This window comes from Enoplosus armatus, chromosome 1, assembly GCF_043641665.1.
Source record: "Enoplosus armatus isolate fEnoArm2 chromosome 1, fEnoArm2.hap1, whole genome shotgun sequence".
Lineage (NCBI taxonomy): Eukaryota > Metazoa > Chordata > Actinopteri > Centrarchiformes > Enoplosidae > Enoplosus > Enoplosus armatus.
In genome coordinates, this window is record NC_092180.1 from 25,112,351 (window position 1) to 25,139,632 (window position 27,282).

The 27,282-nt window shown below is 42.0% G+C and overlaps 1 protein-coding gene across 4 annotated transcripts in view; it reads right to left on the reverse strand.

Moving 5' to 3' along the window:
• Positions 1 to 27,282, reverse strand: part of ntrk3b (neurotrophic tyrosine kinase, receptor, type 3b) — a 158,314-nt gene that overhangs the window by 92,366 nt on the left and 38,666 nt on the right. For all 4 annotated transcript variants that reach the window (XM_070924744.1, XM_070924588.1, XM_070924668.1 and 1 more), the window contains exon 4: positions 255 to 323. In XM_070924744.1, coding sequence (XP_070780845.1) covers positions 255 to 323 — 69 coding nt within the window. The remainder of the gene's footprint in view (positions 1 to 254; positions 324 to 27,282) is intronic.

Here is a 27,282-nt window from a genome sequence, read left to right on the forward strand (position 1 = left end):
CTTTGTGCGCGTTAATTAAGTCAACAAATGACTTATAGATCACAGCGCCACTATACAGCCTATAGGTTCGCTCTTTTACATGTGCTCAGACAAATGAGCAGCTTTGTACAATAAAGACAGGAATTATAATGGCACGCAGCAAAGACAATTTGTATGGAGGCAGATAGTGAGCAGGGAGCGATGATAAATTGCTCTAATAAAATACAAACAAAAGCCAATGAGAGAGAGAGATCAGACGGGGGAAGAAGACTTACAGCTCGGAGAGTTGGAGGTGCTGGAAGAGCTGCCACGACAGAGTGGTGAGAGGATTCTTTGACAAGTTTCTGCAGAGGAGAGAAAAACAAAGAGAAAGTTAAATTGAATTATTTCATATGAATTATTTCATGTCTCTTCCTTGATGTCATGTCTGTTCTGTTTTTGTACCATTTCCCCACATTTTGATGTCGTTTGGATTCAGAAACCCAGTAAGGAAATCTTTCCGCGGGTCATTTTGACATTTCTACTCTTGCTTTCGAGGTGAAATGAATTTGTCAGTCTCTTTGGGGGTGCTTGTCCCCACTCCACATCATTGTGTACTTATATCCACACAACTGTGGTGTGTATCTGTAAGGAAAATAGACTAATCTAGATCTCAGTAGAATAAAATAGATTCAACTAAACTGAAATAAAATCAAGTAAACTAAGTGGGGAGTTGGAGATACAGGCCTGCACTAATGGCTGAAAATAAAGCAAAGTACTATTGACAAAGAAAGGGAAACAGGCCTGGCTGTGTGGAGCTTCAGGGCTCAGCCAACTCAATAAAAGAAAGTTGACCGCTTTCAAGTCAAATAATTCAATTGACTTAAGGAACCCCTCCGGCTCAGGAAGCCACTAAATTCAATAACAAATGGCCAGAGACCTACAAGTGATTTGGCCAGAACTTTGAATCACTTTAAATATGAACATCAGGCATCTGTCTTTACAGTTATTAAGAAATACAACATCTCTGAGAGAGCATTAACACAGCAGTAAAGTAGACTATCAGATCCTGTTATCAGTCCAGCATCATCCATGTGCTCTGTACTACATCATGAGAGAAAAATGATTTCTTTTTAATGTGGATGGGCATGGTTTTACCCAAACACTCGCTCAATGACTCACATGTTTGCACATTATTGTGACTTTGAACGCAACACCTAATTTCACAGCTCACAGTGTCTATAAGGGCAGCAAGGAGTCATCCATTCAGCCACTAATTGAAGTGACACGTGCAGGATGTAGCATATAGAAAGAGACAAGAGAGACTGAGGCATTTCAAACACCAATTGAATGAAAAATAGGCTACATATGTTGTGAACATCAGAGTCACCCATAATGTTTAATACGCCTGTTCTGATAATGTGTAAAAGAAAATTGAATGTAATTTTTCAAGGGTGTGGTAGAAGTTAAACTTACAAGGCATAAGAAAAGAATAGAATATAAACATAAATGTATTAAAATAAATATGCCAATATTGACGAATGTATAGCAGTATATATGTAGTAAATATTTGTGTTATTTGAAAGATTTCCATTTAAGTTCATGGCTGACTAAATTCATTATGAGACACACACACACTCTATAGAAGGTTGATTTGTATGGAAGGCCTATTAGATACTCCTGTAACCAGAAGTGTTGTCATGGCAACAGAGAGCTAAGGATGTTGCAGGTATTTCTTATTTCCTGTGGTATCAAACATGCACATGCAAACACACACACACACCTGCAGAAAGGCACAGATGTACAGACACACACACACACACACACACACACACACACACACACGTGTGTAAAACGTGCAGAAGTCACTCACAAACCGGTTAAATACTGTCACCTTGAAATGTGTGCTAGTGTGAATGCACCGCTGCTCTGAATACAGGGGGAGGATGTGTGTGAGGATATGTAAAGATGCTGCATGAAATTTCACCTCCCAAAGAAAACCTGTGGTCCCAAAGGGACTGTATGATACACTGAAAGAATACATTACAGGGAGAGAGAGACAGCGAGAGAAGAAAGGTGGGCGAGCAAACAGCAGCTCATTAGGTGATGTGGAGCATGGCCGCTCAACACTTACGTCAAATCACACACCCCAAAATAGGCACACATTTATTCCACAGATCTCCAAATAGACACACGTCAAATGACAGACCCTGAAATAGACACGTTAGACCAAAGATCTCCAAATACACATACATGAGACCCCAGACCTCCAAACAGACACGCAGAGACGTTCAAAGACCTTCAAACAGACCCACATCAGACCACAGACCCTCATCTGAAGTTGATGAAGTTATATCTTATTATGAAACTAAAAGTTTCATAATTGAACAGAAGAAGTTCAAGAAAAAGTTGAACCGTTCCTTATTTTGTGAGGGATCCCCTGGAACCTTACACAGACCCCTGGAGCCACCTTCAGGACTCCTGGAAACACCTCAAGGAGCCCTGAAGGTCTCTGGACAATGGACCAACAGCGGGTGCCCAAACAGCAGGTTAGTGATGCCAGCCTTCAAGAGCAATGATCATAAAACTGATCTTACACTGTGGTTTTTGTTTGGATTAAATAAACAAAACACAATGTGACAACAAGATGTAACGTGTTAATGTTAATCAGACACAGGAAGAAAACTGGAAAGAATGGATCAAAGTGGAAACATGGAAGGTCATGGAGGAAAAAGGAGAGAGCTGGAAAAGAAAGTAAATGACACCAAATCACTGAGGATGAAACACAAACTAGAAGCTCATATAGAAAGACCAACACACACACACAGATAAGAGAGTCTACCTGGAGGAAAACGCAGCTACATGCTACCAACAAGGAACAGTCTACAAGATCACAGGCCTCCATAAAATCATGCATATTCGTCTGGAACCTCTCAGTTCATTTTCAATTCTGAAGGGGCGTTAGCAACAGGCGGTAGCAACGGTAGGCTGCTATATATGTCTTCTAGTTCAACACAATACACAGACGTTTGGCACGACATGATCTAGAAGCACTTACCATTTGTTTGTAAAGTGAGCTACCGTCCAGTTTGTTTAATACTGACGTGACAGCCGACTCAGAACGTTCCACACCATCGGCAGCCATCTTGGTTGTTTACAAAACTGTCTCAGCGTCGCTTAAACCCGCCCCATATCAGATAAATGGTTGTGACCGGTCCGACCTGAATCAGGTCGGGTGTAAATCTGTCTGAATGGGAGGGGGGGCCAGGCGAAGCTGTCAGAGCAAATAAAACATGAGCTTGCAGATTCGTCTGTTTCCCAGGCTAGCCAAACACCATCTCCAACAACAGCCACCTCAGAATCACTCAGCAGGACAAAACACACACAACGTTACAGAGACGCCGGTGGACCTGGATTAGACACCACCGGGTAAACGAAAGAGAGGGAGGCCCAAACAAGTACTAACAGCGGGTTACCCAAACAGTCACAGTTTGGTTATGTTTAGGCACCAAAAGTACTTTCAGAAAGCCTAACCATTTACATTTATGCCAGTTTCTTATGAAATGTTCGTGGAGCCTCTGAAATAATAACATACATGTTCGTTAATACTTAACGAACATGAATAAAATTACTACTTTAAAGGTAGTCCTACAAGTATTAATACACATAAGCCTTTAAATTAAGCGACAAATGCAAATGTATTTCTGTTTTATAATTGCTTACAGATAAGTGGAGAGGAGTGGAGGAGTGTTTTCTGAGCAGCGAGTGAGACCTCCTTCACGTCTCTGGCAGGAAGAGTTCTGTTTTCAAAGGTCATCCTTCGCATCTCGACAAGAAATGTCAGCTAAAATTGGATTGGGGGGGGTAAATGAATTAATAAATATATAAACAAATCAGCAAATAAGCCATCAAAGCCGACGGAATGCCAGAAGACAGGAGGTGAGGAAGGCCAAGCGCCGTAGAGAGGGGGGCCAATGATTATTAAATTAAAAAATTAGCGGTGTAGTAAATTAATCTATTTATAAAGCTAGGCAGCTCTGTTTCCAGGCCTGGAAGGACGTATACCACCTGCCCAACAAACACACACACACACACACACACACACACACACACACACAGGCCTCCACCACTTTGACTAAACTGTAAAACAGCAACAGCATCAGCATCCACACAACTGCTTTTCAGTTACTGAGCCACAAATCATCTCCGGTCCTCAGACAGTGCTCATTTAAATAAGGAATTATAATTATGTGATTCACATGAAATTTTCATTAGGTTGGGGCAAAAAATATGCGTTACAGCGACGGATGTATCAAGGTGTTAATATTGATGACAGCGCCGGCTCCCCAGCCAGAGGGCGACGAAGTGAATGCTAAACTGAACCTGGGTGTTTGCTCCTCTGCAGAGGAGGTGCAACTCCTCCTCCCTCCTTCTTTAATAATTCTGTTTGGCACAGATGCCATTGGGAGGGCTTGGCTACTCGAGAGGGTTGGCTAATTAGTGCAGCATCACTGGTAGCTACTGTCTGAGTGTGGGGGAGCTCTGCAGATTGACATTCAGGACCACGCAGAGGAGGACCAGACACTGAGCGAGGTGTCGCAGCGGATCAGCGGCATGGACGTCGTGAGATCGAGTCGTCATCTGTCACACCGAAGAGAAGCTGCAAATATTTGCTGCAGCAACATAAACTAATTGCTTCCTTTTTATGGTTCTTTTTGGCAGCATTTTGTTACCTGAAATGTCTCCAAGGCCTTTATTTCATGACTAACGCTGATGACCGTGAGCTGCAAAAACACACCTTTTAAAATATGATGTCTAACTTTAAAATATCATGGGTGTCAATCTTAAGAGGAAGTTGTTTTTCTTCCGTCCTGAAAAGCTGACATTTTACAGAAGGCAGCCATGTGCAGTTTAGGAAAAAATGTTACATTAATAATATAAAGGTACAAGTACTTTGATCTCGGCCATCTCTTGTCTCAAACAGGAAACTAGCAGTACAGCATGTGCAGTCCGGAAAACATTATGTTTCAGATTATTTCAAATGGTAATTACAGTATTACATAAAATACAAACCTGTTTTATGAAAATACACATTCATTCTACTTCTCTCACCGACTGATGCAACACAACAGTGAGTCAGCCCGCAGTCAAGTTCTCATTCAAGCTTTGATTCATCCAAACACCCAGAAAAGAGCCTTTTCACCTCAAAACACTCTCTCCAAGAAGGCTGAGCGAACGGCAGCATTCACTTTCAAAGATGGCCCGTATTATTCCGCAGTTTCTGCTCTTATTATGTTGATCCAGCGCCTAAAACATCAAAGGCACTACCGCTTATCACCAAAAGGTATTCCCAGAATAAATAGCTCCCCTCCCCTCATTTGCGCAGGTTGAACTCACTACAACCCCAAGACTGTCCTGTGGCTGGAAGGTTACAAATAGAAAGTGAACTCCACAGTGAAAAATACAGGTATAAGCTGCTAATAAGATGAGTCTACGGCACTCCAGACTCCTGCATGTGGCTGCCTGATAATGCTCAGAACTTATTTCATGCTTTTCATCCCACCCAATGTAACTATGCATCTCATTGTCCACCGGTCTGATGCACCATCCCCTCCACAGCTGAAACCTACTGCATGTGTCCTGCCTGAATGCACATGGTGATAGAGTACCGAATGTATGTTGATGTGCATGTTCAGCCATACCAAGCAAGGCCTCTGTCACAGGCTGGAAATGCTCATTTGAAATGACTTAGTTCACTTGGCTGCGACCTTTGACTCAGGTCTAACTAGAACTTCATTTACATTTAAATGTGCTTTGAATTACTGAAGAAAAAAAACATGTATTGTTTTTTTCGTCATTCCAAGAAGCAGCATTCGTCCACATCCAAACCATTAGATACATATCACGTAAGCCCTAAAATACACCTCATCTAATCTGTTTAAAACACCTTGACAGCTCTACCTCCTAACATCCCCATTTTTTAACTATTCAGTATTACTACAAAGCTACAAGATCTATTTTCTGGGCTTCCTCTGAGAGTACATAATTTTTTCCTTTAAACTGACAAACGCAGTACAAATCCTACAGGCATCAGTCCAGTGCTGCAGCTCTCTCCGACACCTCAACCTCCGCCTTTCAGTATTGTTGATTAGTTGCTAAGATTTAATGTTCTCATAGGAGTGCGTTCTGTATACGTGCCTCTTGAAGTTTATGTATTGCTATATGGAGATCAGTTCTCGCAGTAGACTCCCTGTTGCTGCTCAGATTCTTTGAGAGCCCCTTCAAAGAGCAGAGTCTTTCCAACCACGTCTAACAGCTCTAATCTAACTCTTTTTTTTAACCAATTACATGCAGTTCCCCTCAGCTCTAAGGAGCGTTTTAGCCACAAGTTCACCATTTTGGTCCAGTCTCACAGCTCTCAATCCCGTTTCACACAGCATGCAGCTGTTTTCAGCGAAAGACTTCTGACAAACCCACCGTAAGTGGTGACGCATCTCGCAGCTAAAGAGCCAGATATTTCCCTCAACTGTAAATCAGTTAATGCTTTCTGAGCAAATAGTGCAAGTCACTTGACCTCGACCTAGATACGCTCATGAAGAGTTTGCATGACTTGTGCTTGTGATTTCTGTACTAATTATATTTAGGCTACAGTTGTTAATTGTCTTTAACCTCGTAGACTTCATGGTTGGCTATTTGATTTTAATGATCAATGACAGTTTTGTGCCAGAATGACACTTAGCTTGGTGATATTCATAAACATCGGTATACAGTAACTTTGCTAAATGAATTGCGCTAATTGTGGTATTATTACGATAAATAATGACACCAAAGTCGGTATGATAGGAAGCCTCTGGCCTCCTCACTTCCCAGTGTTTCTTCAAATCATGTTTTGTCTTACAGCCTTCTTTCTCATTTGTGCCGTAAAACAATCTCCTTTTATGTTTTTATGTTTTGGCCCAATCTAACCCGGTGACACTTGCAAGTATAAATGCAGTAGAGAAGCTGACGGGGTACTCAGTGATTGTCTCATTTGCTAACCGTAATTACCCAAATGTCTCAAAATCAATGATTTATTAATGCCAAAATGTGGAACATACAGAATAATTTGCACAACTTATGTACAAAAGGAGTTAGTCTTTTCTTATATCCCTTCCTAGTTGCACATTCAGTGCATGTACAGTCATCCCTACACTAGAAGCAACAGAGTGCAGCATAAGCCACAGTGCAAATCCCCCCCCCCCCAGAGGATTTGGGGGCTAGTACATTGGTGGAAAACAATCACCTGTCAAAGTCTGTAAACCTTCAGTTGCTGGTTGTCCTCTTTAGGTCTGCTTTCCCTCTGCTGAAGCTCAAAAATTTGGGAGTTATCAGTATCAATAACATACTGATATTTATCTTCTATTTTAACATTCTGTCCTATCAAAACATCTCAGATTCGTCAACCATCAATCCACTGTGAGGACAAACTGTCAGTCATTTATGAAAAATAAATAACATTAATCAAAATGTGCTGATGGATGTGCTTCAGTGAGACAGCGCTCGTATAGTATTATTGATGAAGGACTTATGTGAATGTGCTTAAGACCTCCCTCCATAGGCAGCTCAGTAGCTGGAAATACAAAGCGGGGGCAGTGAGATCCATACATTGTGTTGGACGCACCGTATGGAATTCATTTAGTCAAAACAGCCAAGGAGAAACTTCAAACAGCTACCACTTCATTTAAAATCAAGAATATTATTCGCCCCAAATCTGCATCAAGCACAGGTAAGGATGGCTCTGGGGAAGAGGCATAAAAATAGTCGATACTTTAATCTCAGAAAAATCTTTTGGTTGTGGTATATGCGTGCACATGTCATGCTAATCTTTCATCAGAATTCCTCTCATCTGCTTTTAAACCTGTTTATTCCTCCTCCACAACCAAGCGGGTTAAATAACATGAAACTGGAACTACAATCAAAGTACCCCTGAGCGGGTACATAACCCTCAGCTGTTTTAATGAGTCCAACTGTTTTTCAAAACTATTATAGCAGCTTCGGATAGCAGTCTGTACTATGGTTGTACTGGGCAGCCTCGACAGTAGATGTGTGTAATGTGAAGTACAGAAAAAAACGCATGAGCTCAGCAATTTTCAACTCGTGCGGATGCCTTTTCGCCCGCGGGTGAATTCACGTCTTGTGTCTTTCCATTGACTTTGTATGCACATGTTGCCTCTATAACTCACCTTGCGGTGTGCCTGAGCATAGCTTAAGCAAGGCTGTTCTCGAGACACAGCGGTGCTTTGAGCTAATTGCTAACATGCTCACAATTACAATGTTAACATGCTGGAACCGATAACAGTTACATAATAATAATTTTAGTTTTGTGGGTTAGCATGCTAACATTTCCTAATTAGCCCTAAACACAAAGCACAGCTGAGGCCGGTGGATTTGTCTTTAGTGTATTTGGTACTTGATCACAAACCAAAGTATTGGACAAAGTACAATTTTGACCTGACGATGGCGACAGAAAGAAAGGTCAGGAGATCACCAAAGGTATTACAGTTCATACTTTGGGGAACATTAATGTCTGTACCAAAATTTTCACCAATCTATCTCCAAGATGTTGAGACATTTCATTGGTTAAATTACATTTTTGGCTCGCTGGTGACTCTAGATGAAAAGTCTGGGGATCACCAAAGTCAGCAGGATTCCTCCTCCGGGCACCATGGATATCTGTACAAAATGTCACAGCCATCCATCCAGGAGTTGTCGGGACATTTCATTAAAATCCAAAATGTCAATGTCATGGTGACGCTAGGTGAAACATCAAGGGATCACCAAAGTTGGTAGGCTTTATCCTCTGAGGACAGTTATTGTCTGTGCAAAGTTTCATGCCAATCAATACGATAGTTTAAAAGATATTTCAGTCCGAACCAAAGTGATGGACCGAGCAACTTTGCCCTCCGGCCACACCGTACCCAAACATCTTTATGCATATGAGCATCGTCATTCAAAAATGATAAACTTCCCATTCATTCAGTGAAGAATTACTACCTGAGCCATTCAATATTTGAGAATAGATATCTTCAGCTTGATAACTATTCTGTAAACAAAGGCCTTATGGTGACTCATAACATTAACAACAGCCTTTCTTTCTTTCATTCCAGCAACGGCTGCGAATGACGAGGAATGATTACTTTTAATAAGGGCTTAATCCTGCCTTTTCAGTATCTTTTTATGAATCCTGTTATCAGTATAATAACACCAACAAATTAGTCTCTGTGTAGCAGCATTGTTTGGCTGATTCTAATCTCCACACAGCATTTTGTGCTATTTCTGCATTAGTTGATAGCAAAGGTAGTAAGATGAATGAGAAAAGGAGGTGAAGTGAAAAGCGTTGTGTGCTTGTATGAAAGGCGTGACACTTTCCGTCTGAGCTCACTAAGCCATTAAGTCGGGTTAGTACTATTATGGTTAAGACATTAGTAACTGGAATAGGTTCCTGCAATATCATTGGACGTCTCAGTTTGTCAGTGTAATTAATGCAAGACAATATTGTGCACAGTCATCCGTCTACGCTGCTGATTGCGAGGCAGAGATGTGAGTCAACGTTCCAAGGCGCAAGAGAACGAAGCCTTTAAGCCATGATTCTGATTATTTCTCCAGATAGGGATGGAGATGTTAATATAGACGGAGTAATGTAATGAAAATTGTCATCAATCCAGTGAGACAAGCAGAGACAGAATCACCACTGGGCTGAGAGCATTGCCACAGGTAGACTCAAACCTTTTAGCCATAATTCTGATTGTTAATTAAAGAGATGAAATATGGACGGCTCAGGCAAAATGCAAAGCAAAAAACGTCTTTGTTCCAGGAGACAAACAGTGGCGAGAGGAATAGTGGGGTTTTCTGATGGTGAACCGGGGGCTCAGGGCTCCCATGGAGAAAAGTGCTGCTTTATGAAATGCCTCTTGCTGAAATCGATAAAATGTTAGAGTTGATTAAAACACCAATAAAGACACCCGGGAGTGTTTTTCCTCAGAAGACTGCGAGAAACATTTTCAGCCTCTCTTCCGGCCTTGTTTCTCAGAGTGCTTTTCCAGCAAGCAAGCAAGTCAACAGAGCATGATTATAGTAAATACAATCCATATTTGTATTTGTTTGCGGCATTGTAAAATGCCAGCATCCGTAATGGAAAAGTACTCTCCATTGTGTTCGAGCAGAGGTAATAATTTAACCTCGAGACTCTGAACCCAATAACCAAAATTACCTGGTCAAACTACATTGGCTTCCAACAAGACATGAAGGTAGTCAAGATGACCGTGTGTTTCTGGCACGTTGTCCCATAGCAGGACTCCTTAAAATCCTTGCTGTGAGCCTGATCAGCTGAGTGCTTTTTAGTCATAGTCCAGAGGTTTCCGAGAGGTGATCCGAGGCATTCACACGAGGTGGACCTGCATCCAAATCCACTGCTGCCTGGAGCGGGCAGCCAGACCAGAGTGCAACACTGGGCCTCTGCTGTGCCCATTTGTAATTCCACTGTCCCGAGGACTGGATTAAACATTGTTTCAGTTAATTAAAACAACTCTACCGAGCCACAGGCCTAGCCCTTGTTTCTGTCTTTGCCACAATGATTGTTTCCCCCCACCAATAACAGAGACAACAGCCATGGGAGCAGCAAGAAAATGGACATAACTCTTTAGAGCACTGAAGGCTTGTGCAATCAAAGCTCTTATCATCTAGATGTGGAGCAGGGGAACCCTGTGCCGCTGTCAGAGGCTGCAGGGTGAACTATTGTACAAATCCCAGTTTTCATGGAGACTTGCTGTACTCCTAATGCACTTCCCCAAGAAATGGTCTGGAAAAAAATGATTTTGTCCATCTTTGCCCTCATGGGTTATTGGGAGCGGTCTTGAAGTGGATTCAGAGTGTCTATAGAGATGTAGAACATTAAAAAACATAGTTTGCAATCATGTTAGTTCATAGATGCACCACAGCTATCACTGTATTCCATTGGTGGAGGTATTCAGGTCCTTTACTCAAGTAAAAATAGTGATATACCACACCGAGTCCACAGCCATGCTAGCAGCTCTGTGAGGCTGTGACACAAAATGACTATAATGCAGAATAATTGGCCCCTGATAGTGTTACACAACATCAGAGTAGAGCGCTTAACAATACTGTTGAGTATTTTACAGTGATGCTTTATATTTTACACATCACATGATCATATGAGTTGTATGTAAAATCTTAGTCTGTAGAGTAACCTGTAACTATAGCTGTCAAATAACTGTAGTGGTACAATGTTTCCCTCTGAAATGTAGCGGAAATACTCCTGTAAAGTAAGTAACACACTACACTTTTAATCACTGCAGTATACCATCCAGGGGCACAAGTGAATCTTTTCTTCAATAGCAGCGAGCGTATTCCACATCACCACAAATTACCGCTCGACACTAATATACGGCAGCAGGTTACAAATTATCCACCTTTCTTGAGTCTGTCATGTTGAAAAATGTGTCATCTTTTGTGAATTGGACATCAAAGCCAGTGAGGATTACTGTTCATTTGATGATTTGTTTACATCATCAATACACTAAATCAAATGTATCTGTACTTAATTTAATGCACCGTAAGAGGATGAATACCCGCATCAACTATTACCGCTTGTGCCTGGTTGCTTCTATCAGGAATGTAATGCCCGTGCCGCGCCAGTGTAACACATTGCCAACATAGCATACTGCCAGCACTTTGTAGTAATGGAGAAGCTTTCATTAATTTCAAAAGGAGCCTTCCCTCTATGGCTGTAGTGAAGCCTACACTACAGCCTCTCAGTGTGCATCTCAAGGTACTGTGCGAGTATTGGTTACTGTGGAAACAAGGAGACCAACTGCAGCAAAAACTGAAATACACAGACTTTTAAATTAAATTTGTCAAAGCAGTTCTAGGAGACAAAACACTGATTTCTGCCTGAGAGAGTGACGGAGAGCCATAACATGAATAAAATGTTACTCATCACACAAAGGACTAGGCCATGACGTCCACGCCAAGCGTCTTCAAAATAGCTGTTTTATTCCAGAACCTGTATTAGATTGTTCCTATAGTGATGCCAGGAAGCTTAAATGTGCCTTGCGAAAGCATCTGCTCAGTGCACACTTCCTATATGACGTCCAAACAGCTTGTTAACTGCATATAACATACAAGACAGCAAGGGAGACAGTGGCCCGGGGTGTCAAGTGTGTACGCTTTAGCGCCTTCAAGTGTTTTAACAATCTGATGCATGAAATGAGGACTGTCTCCACTCCTTCGTGTTTCATTAAAAAAAGAAAGAAAAGGAAAAAAAAAGAATTGAATCTGAAGAGCAGTTTCTCCTTGACAGCTCGAAAACACTGGCCTCAAGGACAATCAACTTTCCAATGCCCCACTTACTCACACAACAACGATGCCAATTTATGGAAATGCAGGTAAGGGTGAGGGGAATGAAGATTTACTGTCTAAGCATCTTCAGATAATGTGTTGTTCTTAACGGCCTGCCACCCACACCTTGACAGCTGCTGCATACACATAACATGGAGCTGCATGGGGAGAGGTCAGAACAAGAAGCTCGGCGCTGAGGTTACACAGGTTCAGGTCACCCATAGGCGAAAGAAATGTTTACTCTGCCGTAAAAAGGCAAACATGCTTACTGTCTCGTCAAAATTGAGTTAAGACCTGAATCTGGCTTCATGATATCAGTTTTACTATACAAATGTATTATGCCATAAAAATGTGTCATTTCTGTGAGAAAGACTTTTTAAATTTACTACGAAACGACAAAATGGAGCTACAAACCGAGCTAAACTGCAGTAAGTGAACTCTGACTGTGTAGTTCTGCATTCTGGATTAGGTGTAATTAAGAATAATTAAATTATTATTGCCGCCATAACTACACTGGTTTGGTAATGCTATATCAAGTTAAAGCTAGCTGATGAGATAGCCACAGCTAGCCTTAGCTAAAACTGAAGCTAAATTTACTTATTTATTGATTTTTTTTTGAATATCCATTTTGATAAACTGAATTCCTGCTAAAAGGTTGCTAGTTGTAGCAGTATCTGACTTGGACCGATTTGGTGGTTAAATTACCCTTAAATCACATACTTAAATGTATTACATTTTAAATTCATGTATTATATGAATTTCAATATTAATATCAATGGTAGTAGGATAGACAAAGACATAAACGGAGATACATATGATTTCTGTGGACTGTAAATAAAGTTAAATAGACGAGAAAGAACACACTGTGTGTAGTATCTGCATTCTTATTGATCAAATTAATCTTTACAAACTGCGAGGTAGCAGTGGCAACAGACGCCCATGCCAATTGTTAACAGAGACCACTAACAAAAACACAGCTGGCTGTAAATGAGCTTTTGTAAATGATTTCAAGCGAGGCAGCATTTCTGGAATTCCATTAAAAAGAAATAATCATATCAATCCAACAAGAGGCATTTTCTAAAATTCACCAAGGAACTGCATCAAAATGAATATTTTTCCAGAAGCGGTCAATTGGAAGTAATTATTTGACCAACTCCCATAATAATGCTGAGAATTGCTCATAAAAGCATAATAAGAGCAGATTAAAGTGGTAGAAATAACTTTGTATTCCGCTCTAGTCATAGCCTGCCTGACACCAAAAGAAGTATAAATAAGAGGTGTTGGAAGGACTTTAGTAGCACAGAGTGAAAACAATAATAGTGATTATTGAAAAGATGGCAGCTTATATCAACATGACATGCCCCCCTCACTGCAGTGACTCAATTTATTGTCTCCTTCTTCATGGTCAGTAAATATAAGCAGAGGGTTAGTGAACAGCAGCTGTTTGTCAGCCCAACCCGGATTGTCATGTCTAACATCTGCACAGCCGGCAGCTTCTCTGCAGAGGGAGCGATGCACAGAGGCTGTGAGCTGAATGACAATGATAAATTCAGGTGGACGGACCTCGTGTTTCAGAGACATAACCCTAGCAGGTGACATCCAAATCATTCCCGCTCTTGCCGGTAGAAATGAGCACGCCGACATTCAGAACATGAAAAACAGCTCTGCCACCCAGCCGGAGATATTCCTCCCAGCTCGGATACAGCTGGCTCCACTCAGTAGGCTGCAGGTTGGGCCGCCTCTCTCCATTAGCCGGCAGGATCCATTTATCCTTTCATCACGCTGCACCCCTGCAACAATAACACCATCACCTTGCTATGTATTGCACATCGGGGCGGGTTTGGCCAAGTGCGGTCCCAGTAATGAGTAATGGTTTAAAGAAGAAGGGAAGTAGAGCTAATCACATCGACTCAGGTGCGCAGGGTTTAAACTCCTCCTGAGCACAGTGGGAGCAAAGAAGGGTGAAAGACGGAGGGATGCGAGATGAAAGGAGCAGACAAATGATGACATCACCTGTGAGGAAATTCAGCATTTAGGGCAGCAGTTCAACCTTTTAATCTCTCACCTGAAAGTGTCAACTTCTTACCCTGCTTTGTGCAGACTAGAGCTGCAGAATATCAAACTATCCCACCAAATAAGATTATTTTTACATTATCCTTTGAGCTATTTTACGTTGAGACTTTAAATTGACTGAAACCTTAATAAACTGTATAGTTTGATACTTCATGACTTTGGCAAACCCTTTGAATCCTATAAACCCTTTTATGTCATCTGTTCCAAAAAAAGACTTAAAAGAAATGAAGGACAATGTACAATATGCAGAAGAAGACATGAAACTGCAAACTGAGTAGTGAAACAGCATTAAACTTATCCACAGCATAAATAGAGTCATTAGAAAGCAAGTTGCACACCCAACTCCACTTTCTCTCCTAAAATGAGGTGCTGGTCACTTGATTAGTATCAGCTGAAGCTTTGGATCAGTGGTGCTTAAACTATGAATAAATACTTTTAAACACAATTTTTTTTATAATAGTCCAGTAATTTCTAAGATAATTCATTTCCAGTCAAGATAACGTTTCTTACTTTCGGTTGCTTAACACAATGTGTAAGTGCATTGGTTAACCTGTGACAAAAATCCCGCTGTCAAATATATAGGTTTGAGCAAGAGGGAATATTGGGTAAAAAGGTACCGTGATCCTGAAAGACATCTAACCCTCCAGACCACACCAGTGTTACTGATCTGGGCCCTGTTTCTTGAGCGTTTCCTAACAGTGTTTCTACTTAAGAGCCGCCACGAGGCGGTGACACACTACCACTTTTGTCCACAGGGGCCGCCAAAAGCAACACAAAATGAAAGTCCCTTGTAGTTGCTTTAATGTAATTTCAATGCCAGCCAGCTGTGCTCCTTTAAGCTTAACATGTTGCAAATGTTTAGCACGCTTTAAATATTCTCCACAGGGAGCAATCAACTATTGACCAGTTATGAAGCAACATATTGAATATTAATCAGTTTATAGCACAAGGACACTATACGATACTATAAAAATTAGATTGAAAATACCATATGGAGGTATATATCCTCAACTTAGCGTCATAAATAAATATCTAAAAAGATGGATTCATTTTCACACATTTTAAACAGTGTCAGGTTCTGTAACTGTCACACAACATGATCAGAATCATCTCATGACAGTTGCCACTCTCCGCTAATTCACGATTCAGAGACCATTGAAGTTTTTCCAGAACTTAATACTTAAACAACAGGAAACAGGAACAAAGCAACAGACAAACAGCAGCTTAGAAATCAAACTGGAGCATCCCCCATGTTGCAGAGTTCAGGCAGTCTGCCAGCCTTCTGAGCTGATCCAAAGCTAACTTGAAATCCCCAACCAGGGGTCTATCTGATGGAGGGGGGCAGCCGGTTGCTACGTCGCTGTCTCGCTGCTGAGAAGGTGTTGAGGTGGTTATACGGTATAACACCAGCCCGGGCCTGCCTGGATGATTGCCACTGCCGCACAGCAGCTCTCAGCATCTCCCAGCATCCCCTCTGCCGTAGCTGTCATACACAGCCACCTGGGGCTGCCATCTTGACTTGTTTTGACGAGGCTGGCTGAGTGGAAGGCGGAGCAGGGGCAGATGGTACTGTTAAACTGGCAGGGGTGACGTGGATGGCATCGAGCCGGGCATCCCTGCGAGTCTCAGACAGCAGGAAGCCACCTTGACCCAGCCGGGGCTGCCAGATCTTAATTCCCATCACCCCACTGGAGACAGAGGGCTGCGGGCCATGCAGATCCAGGCCTGGTGAAGACAGCTCAGACAGCATGGCCTCCCAGCAGCCCCTAGGTCATTGGCTAGCACTCTGCAAAACACCCTATTAGGGAGAATGTTGTGTGTCTTGGCTACGTTCAGTTTCTGTGCCACTAAATGCAACAACCTGATGACTATGAGTATGCTAATAGAGACAGAGCACAATTAAGTCCCACCCACACCGGATGGGAAAACAATTCATCGCTCTCCACTGATTTGTATTGCGTGAAGGTGCCTCATTGTCACTTCTGTTTGCTATCAAACAAAAGAGAAATGCCTAAAAGCTGCTGTGTGGTGGGATGCACTACCAACATGGTAAAGAACCCAGAACTAAGTTCTTATAAGCTGAAGCGAAAAACTGAGCCTTTAAGAAGACAAACGTGGCAATAAAATGTGAGGCATCAGCAGGAAGAACGGGGAAACTGTGGGATCCTGACACTCAGTATGCCTTCGTAATTTGTGCCAGACAAACTGTAGAGATGGAAGCTAATTACGCTATGCTATGATGATCTTAACTGGTGATTCAGTGAAATAGATGTAAATATATAGTAAGTATTTCATTTCCGGCCTTTCAGTAGGATAATTTCTCCATTTGTCCCTTCTGACTGACAATATTGAGTTTGTCAATATACCTTTGCCATGTCATTAACCCTGCAGGTGTTTGTACAAAGTTGTAGACATATAAATTTTCCCCTGCTTGTGCTGCTCGATGAAAAGTCAGTCATTATGATCCATCCTCTGGGCACCATGAACGTAATGCCAAATTTCATGGCAATCCATTCAAAAGTTGTTGAGATATTTCAGTCAGGACAAAATGGCCGACAGACATCAGAAGACATTGCCATACATGGAGCTAGCATGGCTAAAAATAAATTAAAAACATATATATGTTTTGTTTATAATTTTTAAGCATTAAAGAACAAATTCTGTAAATTAATAACTACAACATTAAGTACAGACTGAGTGCTTTGATTGACGTACAGTACGAAGTGTCACAAGTCATTTTCAAATACACAACAAGCCTTCCTGTTGCCTTCAGTAAATGCAGTCAACAGATGTTTCAAACAGGCATGTCAAGACCAGGTCCTCCCCTCTGGTGTCAGTATCTTGAGGAAATAACAAACAGGCCAATAAGGAGCAAAGGAACATTCAATATCTAATACCTGTCAATCCTAGATGTAGGCTCTTCCCCTGCAATGGCCTTAAAGTGACCTACTGCTTCATTTATAGTATGCTGTGTTGTTTTTTCCATTCTGTTTTTTTTCCTTGGGGTGAAGTGTAAGCCACAACAGAGCCTTCACAGTGTCAAACAGAAGATAGTGGGAAAAGAAAAATACGGATTAATGTGTTGAGCATCTATAGGATTAGTGGAGCGAGCACAAAAGCAAGCTGCCTCAAGCTGTGCAGGAGGAAGTGTGAAGCTGGTGTGGGGTTTTTTTCACACAGGAACACCAGTCAAACCAGAGACCAGAGCTATCCAGAGTTGGCCAGTGAGCCAACTGTGAAGCCAAGGAAGGCAATGCCAATGTTTTACTCTGTGCTGACATGACTTAATTAAAGTGCCATAGCCTTTCTTTAACTTCTCAAGGTTTAATTGGATCATTAGCAGAACAGATTTAATTACAGCCAGAGCCAAATGATTTGCATTAAATCTGCACCTGGTAAATTTGGTCGAATATCAAAGGCTGAACAAAAAAGTTTGTCAATGGGAGGCGGCGTGATGGACTGATCCTCACGCTTCAGTCCTGAATGAGCTTGTTTGGAGTTGTCAAACATGCACATATGCATATAACACATTTAGATGGTCCAGTGAAAACCAAATGACGTCAAAGTCACATCAGAATGGTTCAAAAATAGATAAAAAATGATAGGAGTTTAAAGATGAACCCACTAACAGATTCAGATACACTGATGCACCAACAGCTCAGTGTGTAGGTAAGTGCATTTGAATGGTGGTGCAAACATTTAGCAAACATTTAGAAGTGAACTAACTACATAGTCACTGACTACAAATCTTTAAACTGAACTGACTAAATTGTTTGAATCAACAAGGGATTTGTAATTTCCACCTCTAGTGTGTGTTTTTTGTCAGTGTGTGCGACCCGCCGCTCTCCTGCTAGTTCACTTCATACGAAAGAAATGTTGGACTACTGTGCATAACGCTGTCTGAAACCTTTACATTGCATTGTGCAGTCTTCAAAAGGCGCATTGACAGTGAAGTCACTGAGTAACTGTTCATTGTTGTAAATACTAATTGTGGATGAATGGAACTGTATCGAATCCGGTTTGGATCGCAGTGTGTTGTATTGCTGCAAATTTGCGTGAATCGTGTTTATATTAAAATTGTGGGCTATGCGTCTAGATTTAATTGTCTGAATGGGAAAGATACACATGGCTAAAAAAAAGGATTAAAAAACTGAAAGCACAAGGAAATAAAATTAAAAAGCTGTGATGTGGACAGTGACAGCCGAATGTGAGTGTGTGCAGCAGAGTACACCCATGGTGACATTTATGAGAGAAGGCTCTACTGATTATCAAAGGGTTCAGCGAGTCTTAAGCTGTGATTGCTAACATCACTTCAGAGTCTTTTAGACATTTGGAGAGAGGCAGGGAGTTAGCACCTCTGAAAATTATCACTCACTTGAGCTGTCTCATCTCTGTGGCTGGGATTTGAGGCTCAAATACTGTGTTTTTCTGAGAGATGTACCAGCTATTTTGAAGATCAATAGCCATCAAGATTGTAAAACCATTTAATGTGGAGTCTCAATAATCCATACACGCTCTGCCAGCTTTGAGGGCACACTTCACTTGATCGCATTTTAAATGCTGTCATGATGATAATATGCACACATGCTACTAATCAAGTCAAACAAACTGCAAAGGAACACTTTGAAATTACACGTTACACTGCTGTGTTCCATAGTGCAAATTAGAGCGATTCGAGGAAATGTCTAATTTGTGATTTTTCTGACCAATAATTGTATTTATTTTCAATGAATTTAACAACAGGCCCGTGTCATTTATAGTCTACATTGTATCAAACAACATAAGTTTGTACCAAGCCTAATCACAATCTATCTCCATACATCTTGTTATTGACGACCTCTTAGACCTCTTTTTTAAACTAGTCAGAGGGAAAAGTGAACTGCTATAAAAACTTGCCTGTTTTCTATAGAATAATTTACTAATTTAGACCACGTGTAGGAAGACATTACATTAGCGATATATAAGTAGTACTATTTGAACATTCTAAAGTGGCGTTATATTTATTGTTAAAAGCCACACAATTTCCCATTTGCGATAACAATGACAAACTGGTGCTCGTCTGACAATTGCCTGATGCATGACGACCCTAGATGACACTGTTGACAGCCCTGTGCTGTAGCAGCTTGAGCTAACGTTAGCCTCACAGACTGAATTGAGACCTCAAGGAATCAGAGCTGTGAGGTAGCTCATCCTGTCGGAGCTTTTACAGCGATAAGCATTAAATGATGACATGATGTGCTCAAGTTTCATGACAATGACAGTTGTCATTGTAGCCAAAGAAATTAACAGTAGCAGTCAAGTGCAACAGCTTGTTAAGACATCTTCAATTATGTAGGCTGAAATTGAAATTGAAATGACTGCTCTTACGACTTAAAACCATTCATCGTTCAGCCCAGTAGAAATAAGATGATTACAGCCAAAGCTGTTAAGAGATTGCAATTGTTATTGTATTATGATTATATTTGGGACCAAAATGATTTTTTTCCGCAATGTGTTATTAAAGCTGAAATCTATGATTCTGTGAATCGTCTTAAATCGAGAGATGTGGAAATGGAAACAGACTGTAACTCCACCGCTCCAAACAGCCATCTTATCAGCCTCCCTGGATGCTCAGAAGGGAAAAAACCTTATTTCCTTTTTCACATTATCAAAGTCAGTCTCCTCTATCTGTCTCTGTCACAGGAAAATCAGCCCACTGCCACACTCTCACGGCAGCAGAGCAGCACACAGCAGCAGTGTATGAGAGGCCGGAGGCTCCATCCAGAGGCCAGGCGGCGGAGCCACAGGGCTGGGGAGAGAAGGCCCGATCCTCTCCCCCCTGTGGCACAGTAAATAGCAATCTACGCGGCTGAAATCCTCATCCTCTTGTCCAAACACATCTGAGGGTTTCTTGCCAGTGTCGTTTGATTGACAGCGCCTGTGTCGGAGGGCTTGGCTCTGTGTACACGGAATGTCAGACCTCAGCCAGACAACTGTCTGTCAGTGCACAGGTTGCAGAGTGAGTGGCGAGTGATGTGAGAGGATGGAAGAGAGTGGAAGCAAGCGGGGGGGGGAGCAAAGTGCTGCCTCAGGAATCAGAGAACCTCATCTGGCCTGCGGGATTTGGCTGCCTCGGAGAAGAGATGCTGCTGCCCCAGCTTTTAGTCTCAGGCTCTGACAGACACGCAGTTAGTTAACACTGTGAGAGTGGAGCATGACGACACTGCATGTTCGACCCCTGCACCGCAACTTGAAAGCACTCCAGCATCTTGGCTAAGAGGACGGAGCACCGCAGAGAAGCTCCTGCACACCACCTAAAACCAATCCTTCACCGAGATGAAAGCAACTATTTTTAGCTGCTCTCTCAGCTCAGGTAAAGAAAATGTTGTCTCGCCTCTATCATTTCCCCCCCCCCCCTTTGCTTGTTCAACACTCAGGAGATCAAAAGCGGCGTCAGGAAAGCGAAGGCAGCAAGGTGAGGATGCAGTGAACTGTCGGTGGGAGGTTTGAACTTGACGCGGTAGGAGAAAGCTCCGTGTTACAGACGCTATCGATCCAGTCACGCCAGTGGACATGGACTCCCTTGAGACTGAATGTCCTGTACTGCAGATTAACTGAAGCCATTATTCCTGTGGCTCACCACGACCCACAACCACCCAGGACCAGCACAGCCGTCATAAAGCATTAGGTTTTGTTAGAGTGCTGTGATTATGGATGTAAAGATCGCCCGCACAGCCTGGCTACTCTCCGTCCCTCTGAATGGGACTCCAGGTGAAGGCCTCCTCCTCCCTTAGTAGTGCTTTCAAGTCTAATTTCTCTGTCTCTTCCCGTTGACATTTACCTGTAGTCTTTGTCTCACAGTTTCTGTTTCAGAATCTCTCTTTCTGTCTGTCTTCTATATCACCCAATTTCTCTCTTTTTCGCTCAGGTTTGAGGTTTGAGCCAGCCGGGAACTTCATAGCCATGCATCACTCCTACACCAATTTGCTGGGACGTTGACTGAGTGATGCAAGAAAAGTAATTAAGACCCTAAAGAAACACTGAGCAACACACTCACACTCAAACACACAATAGCAGCTTACTTCCATCTAGCAATTTAGCCTTAAAGAAGCATTAATGATTTTGGACCACTAGGAGGTAGACCGACTCAAAAACAAACCTGCAGCAATTTGGATCTTATTTTTCTAGGTTTGGACATCATTTCTATTGGTTTTGGTAACACTGTATTCAGCGAAGTACTTGCTAAGGTCTGGGAACTTAAAAGTAGCCAGACAGTGCAAGAACCACGTGGTCATAAGGGTTTAATTAAACCCCCAGGTTAGCCAAACTTATTTGGAAGAGATAACAAAGACGAACAGTACAATTCTGACCCAAACCTTACTCAACTTCTTCTGCTAAAGTTGTGAGCACGCACTGTTCTCCAAGGCAATGACAAATCATTAGTGACATTACAGGTGTGCTCAATTTTTAAAATATCTAGGTCGAGCCAATCACAACAGCTTATCTAATACCTCCTGAGACCCAGAGGAAAAAAGGTTTTGCTTTTTTGCTTTTTTTATGATAATTTAAGTATTGTGGTTTAAAGAAACGATTTTTTTTTACAAAAATATTGTTTATTGATTTTTTATTGACTGTCCCTTGTAGTGGACATCGGGACTTGCTTCATACAGAATGTAATGATGTAATTTTATGATACTGAATTCATTTTTGAGTGGATTTCTTTTAAAAATTCTTTTCATGTCGTGAACATTAAAGTAAATGAAGACAGTTACATGAAGAAAACACATCTGAACTCTCTGGCTATGTCTGTGGATATCATGTTATATGAGTTAGGGAATCAGCACATTTCGGTTTGACCTTTACTAATGCAATTTGTCAATGCTCTGTGTGAAAAGATGAAAGATTAAAATATGTCAGCCAACTGTTTTTTTTTTGTTTTAGTTTTTTTACATTAATTAAAATTCTGACATTCAAACTCTTCAATCTACCAAACAGGGTTAGTTAAACATGATGCCAAAACAAAAATATATTTGGCTAAGTGCAAGTAGTTACTGGAATATCCTTACTGGTGCTTCGCACAATAAACATTTGAACAAAAATCTAACCCTAACCCTCTTCGACAACAGGGTTGAAACTTAAGTGATAAAGAAAGGAGAGGTATAAGTTTAATGCACTTTTAGCAGATGTATTATTAAATATGTAAATCAACAGGGTCAATAATTTTCCAAGTCAAGTTTTTAACTGATACTGTGTACTGTGTACTGTGTGTGTGTGTGTGTGTGTGTGTGTGTGTGTGTGTGATCAACAGTGTGAACTAAAACTGCTCTCATTTCCCTTTCTACACACTGTAATAGCAATAAACCTAGCTTACACATTGCTCCTGATCCATAACACACGATGTGTATCATCACTTTTCCCTGGCTTGGGCTCAGGCTCCTCAACAGCTGCAGTATCCTCCTCTGAGCTTTCATCTTCCTCCTCTCTCTGGCCCTCCTTTACCTCATCTTTAGGCAGCTCTAAATCAGAATCTCCTTCCACAATTCTTAACAAAATCCTCTCTACCTCACTTTGCCCTCTGCTCCCTGATGTATTACAAATGGAGGTTAGTAAGTCCTGATGTCCACTACAAAGGACATTGAATAAAAGTTGTGTTATGAAAGGGTTAAAATTACTGTGACTTTTTAAAAATCTTACTAAATGAAAGCCAAGACTTTTATTTTAAAGAAACAACTTGATTTTTAGCAACAGAAACATGATATCTGGAAAAGATTGATGATTTACCTCTCTTGTTGGCATAAAATGTGGAAGCTGAAATTCCTGCCATTTTGAAAAGACAGTGCATGTGCTGTGTTGGCCCCACCCCCACAACTGGGCCATCAAATGAGAGCCCGTAGTGTCCTCTTAAAAGGGACTGTATGATTCAGATAGATTCTATAAATTATGCTTGACTTAGAGGTCTCAGAGTCATGTCCCCCACAGAGGAGAAAAATGAATTGCCGGGTCTTAGGAGGGGCGGGTTTGATACGATGACTGACAGAGGAGCGTTGTAAGTGTCTTCTTAATCATGTCATGCCAAACGTCTGTGTATTATATCGAGCTAGAAGCCATATGAATTGCAGGTTGGAACTTGCTACCTAGCCTAGCAGCCCTCCGCTATGTGACACGTTTCGTTGCTCTGATTGGTCCAGATTTTAACTTAAGTTGACTAAAGCAGCTAAATCCTGATATGTTCTGGGGGCACAATGCCAATACTACATCAAGCATGCAGTAAAATCCTGGAATGCCTGAGAAACATATGATGACGATGTCTAAAGTCAAAGAAAACAGGAAAGCAGCCCTGTGCACAAAAAGCAGCCTTATTGCAGAACATTAGCATGCAAGAATTTCTAGTGATAGTGGAGGTCGAACAGACTCATTTCCTAAAACAACCGGGCACAAATGTCACCCAAACAGGAGGAAATTGTGCATTTTTAGCTGCAGATTAATCCACATTTAGTTGCCTCAGCAGGACGGTGAATGTGAATACTTTTCCTTTATTGCACTGATATATTCCAACATGGATTCGGACGGCATGGGCAAGTAAGTAAGTAAGTAAAGTTTATTTAGTATAGCACCTTTCACAGAGCAAGGTCACAAAGTGCTTCACAATAATAATAAAAGTATTATAGACTGGAGACATTTACTCCAGGCTTTATTGATTGGAGTGGGCGTGTCTTCTAGTGAGTCAACAGCCTGTAGACGGGCCCCTTGGCATGTCTGACAAGCCTTCCTGTTTGACAGAACACTAGAGTCACTCATATGTGTATTCTGAGCTGTACTCTCTCAACATCAGCCCATCTAAGCTATGTCCAATCTGTGCCTGGCCGCAGCGCTCATTCTATAGATAAATACAACCAGTATAGACCGTGAGCATGGACTGATGCACTCCACACACAACCAACGAGTGTCCCGGTGGTCAAGCCGTGGCAGATAGTCGGCCAGTGAGCAGCGGAGCGTTTCACCCTGCAGTCCACACAGCCAGCAGATACTATGCTCCATGACACACCACTATCAGAGGGTGGCAAGCCTTCGTGTTTGTGTTTACAGTGAGATTAGCCACACGCACATCCAGGCACCCGAGTATGAGGATGGAATGTAAATTTGAACTTGGTATGAATTTATGAATGTGCTGATTCAATTTGAACTGCTTGTTTGCTCTCCCAAAACCTCCACGTCTGGGAAATAAGCCTTGCTACATGCCCTGTTTAACTGGCGCGTCTAATGTGGTCGTCTCTGTCGTTGACTTGCAGTTTTTTTTTTTTCCTCATGAAAAAGTCACTTTTTCCCTGTACTGGAAAGATCCATTACCCCCCACTCAATACCAACTGGAAAACCAAGCAGTCTGTATTATCAAACACCAGTGTGATTCACCTACTGTAACAACACAGCGGCTGGCACAGCAACAACACGTCCCATGGTCCGTTTCCCACACTAAAGAGTGATTTCATGTGGTGCATTGTAGGTGGTGAGGTTTTTAAAATGGCGGGGGCGGTCTACTACAAAATCTAATGTTAGAGGGAGATCCTGAAGTACCCTTCACCTCCCCATCAGCTATCTCCCTCAGTCACATGGCTTCGGCCCTGGCAGAGCAGAGCGGCAGGCCGGCCTGTGGGAGGGAATCAGGTCCACGCAACCTTTACCCGCAGAGCAACGCCAACTTCCAATTTAACACAGTCAGAAAGCAGGAACGCCACCACACAGAGCACAGTGGGCAGGAGCCGTTAGAGTGTGATCTCAGCTGAATTGCTGTCGATTCAAGGATGTATTCTGCAATGTAAGTGTGTGCATCCAGTGCCTGTATATTTATATATATGGCATGCATCCAGCTTAATAATGCATACGTATTATCTGATGGAAATGAAGGCTCACTGGAGTGTTGGTCTCTAAAGGCTACAGCCTGAGTGTAGGAGGAAGTCCTCCTCCAGAGCATGGCTAAATTGAGAAAGGACAGGATGGGGAAAATAAACAGCCGTTATGCGTTTCTTAAAGAATCAAAAGTCATGCAATGACTCCCACAGAAGCAAAACATTTAAGGTCGCCCACATTACTGAATTCACCTTTACACCTTTGCAAACACAGCTGAATAGTTCTTTTGATGTAATCTGCATTGGTGTAATTTCAGAAATCCAAACACGGATGGAAATGTTTACCTCTTGGGAGAATAGTAGTAGATATGTATTAGCGGAATCATACTGATATATTTTGATTTCAGATTCTTCTTCAAACAGACTTTGAAGTGCGATATGTATCAGAAAAGATGACCAGTTTAAACTGCTAAAACTAGACTTAGGTTTGGCTTGCTTTAAAAACTCTACGTGTGTTCCCCAAACGGTGATTTATCATTTAAACTGGCGCAACAAGGCTTTGTTCACAGTCAGATTGAAACAGCTCTAGTAATAGCAGCTACATTACTTGTTAATAAAGGCTCTGAGGCTGTCACTATTTTTCATCTACCAGAGAAGTAATGTATTTTTCCAGAAAAGATAAGCTCAGCATGCATGTTGTTTCCTAACATCACCCTGCTTCATATTCATACTGTTACATTCACTCACCCTCAGAGCTCCTCAGTAGATCTGAGCATCTCTAATGAAGCACTTGCATAGGTTAAGGGAAAATCTGTCTCATTACTTCCTCACAAATTTCACCAGCTTGTCCGTGTTTCAAAATAGCAACTCTCCAGAATGGTTACAGTCCACTTCTCTAACTGCTGGGCTGGTGAAGGATTGTGGTGTTATGAGCATCTTCTTGCCTTTGAGACCAGGTAAAAGGAAGCATTTAATACACACTTAACTATTCACCTGTCTACACTAGTCAGGGTGGCATCGTGGCTGCAGAGCTCACCTCATAGAAAAAAGGTCTCAAGACAGAACTGCGTTTGGTTAAGATGAACTCCAGCAATACGCTGGACCCTTCCTGCTTTCTCTCGGTTAGAGCGCCAGTTAAGTGCCTCGTGTGAATGTGAGATGCTTGACACAGACGGTATATCAGGGTTTAGCATTCATTTACACCTTGGAGATCACCGCTCTATTTTTATGTGCCTGTGGAGGCGCCAGGCGGAACACTACAGAGACTGCAGGTGTCATCTGGGTAACCGTTTCATCTCCCAGTCAGCCGCTGCCTGAAGTGAATAGGCTACCTGAAGGCCTCAGCAACTCTTTCATAAAGACATACTGGAGGAGGAAGAAAAGGAAAGTCTATTTTAAAAGGAATGCCGAAGAGAAAGCAGAGAGCTTAAAAACCTGGAAAAGGTAAACAGAGCATAATCAGACTTCTAATTAAAGGTGGTCTCAGACTAGCTGGCCAGCTGACCCGAGTATGAAAGTGACATTTAGGAATGAAAAAAAAATTAAATAAAAAAAACATGTAGCCGGGAAGATTTAATGAGAGAGAGTCTCTCCACTTCCCTCTCCCTGTGGGGAGTGACCTTTACGACTCCCTGGTGACAACGCTCCCTCCAGATTTATTGGGCCTCTCCCTCAGCTGCACCGGAATAAAGAGAAGAGTTGCCTCACCATCCAGACGCTGACCTTTAATTTGACACAGGCGGGGACAAGCGCGGCGCACCAAGCCTGGCCGGCCAGCAGCATCAAATAGAAAACGGGATCTAGCAGTGGCAGAAATGAGTTGAAAGCCCAAGACCTTGTAGTGGCGCCTTTGTTGATAGACTTCATTTCCACCTGGTGCTTTGTGTGCATGATAAATGTGTGTGAGATGAATGTCACAGTGGCAGAGCAAGAACACTGGGCATTCACACCCAGACACATGGAGGGATCAAAGGGAGCAGCAGAACAGGAACACATAAGCTAGCAGTCAGCTATTGTCTTCAAGTGAAATCAG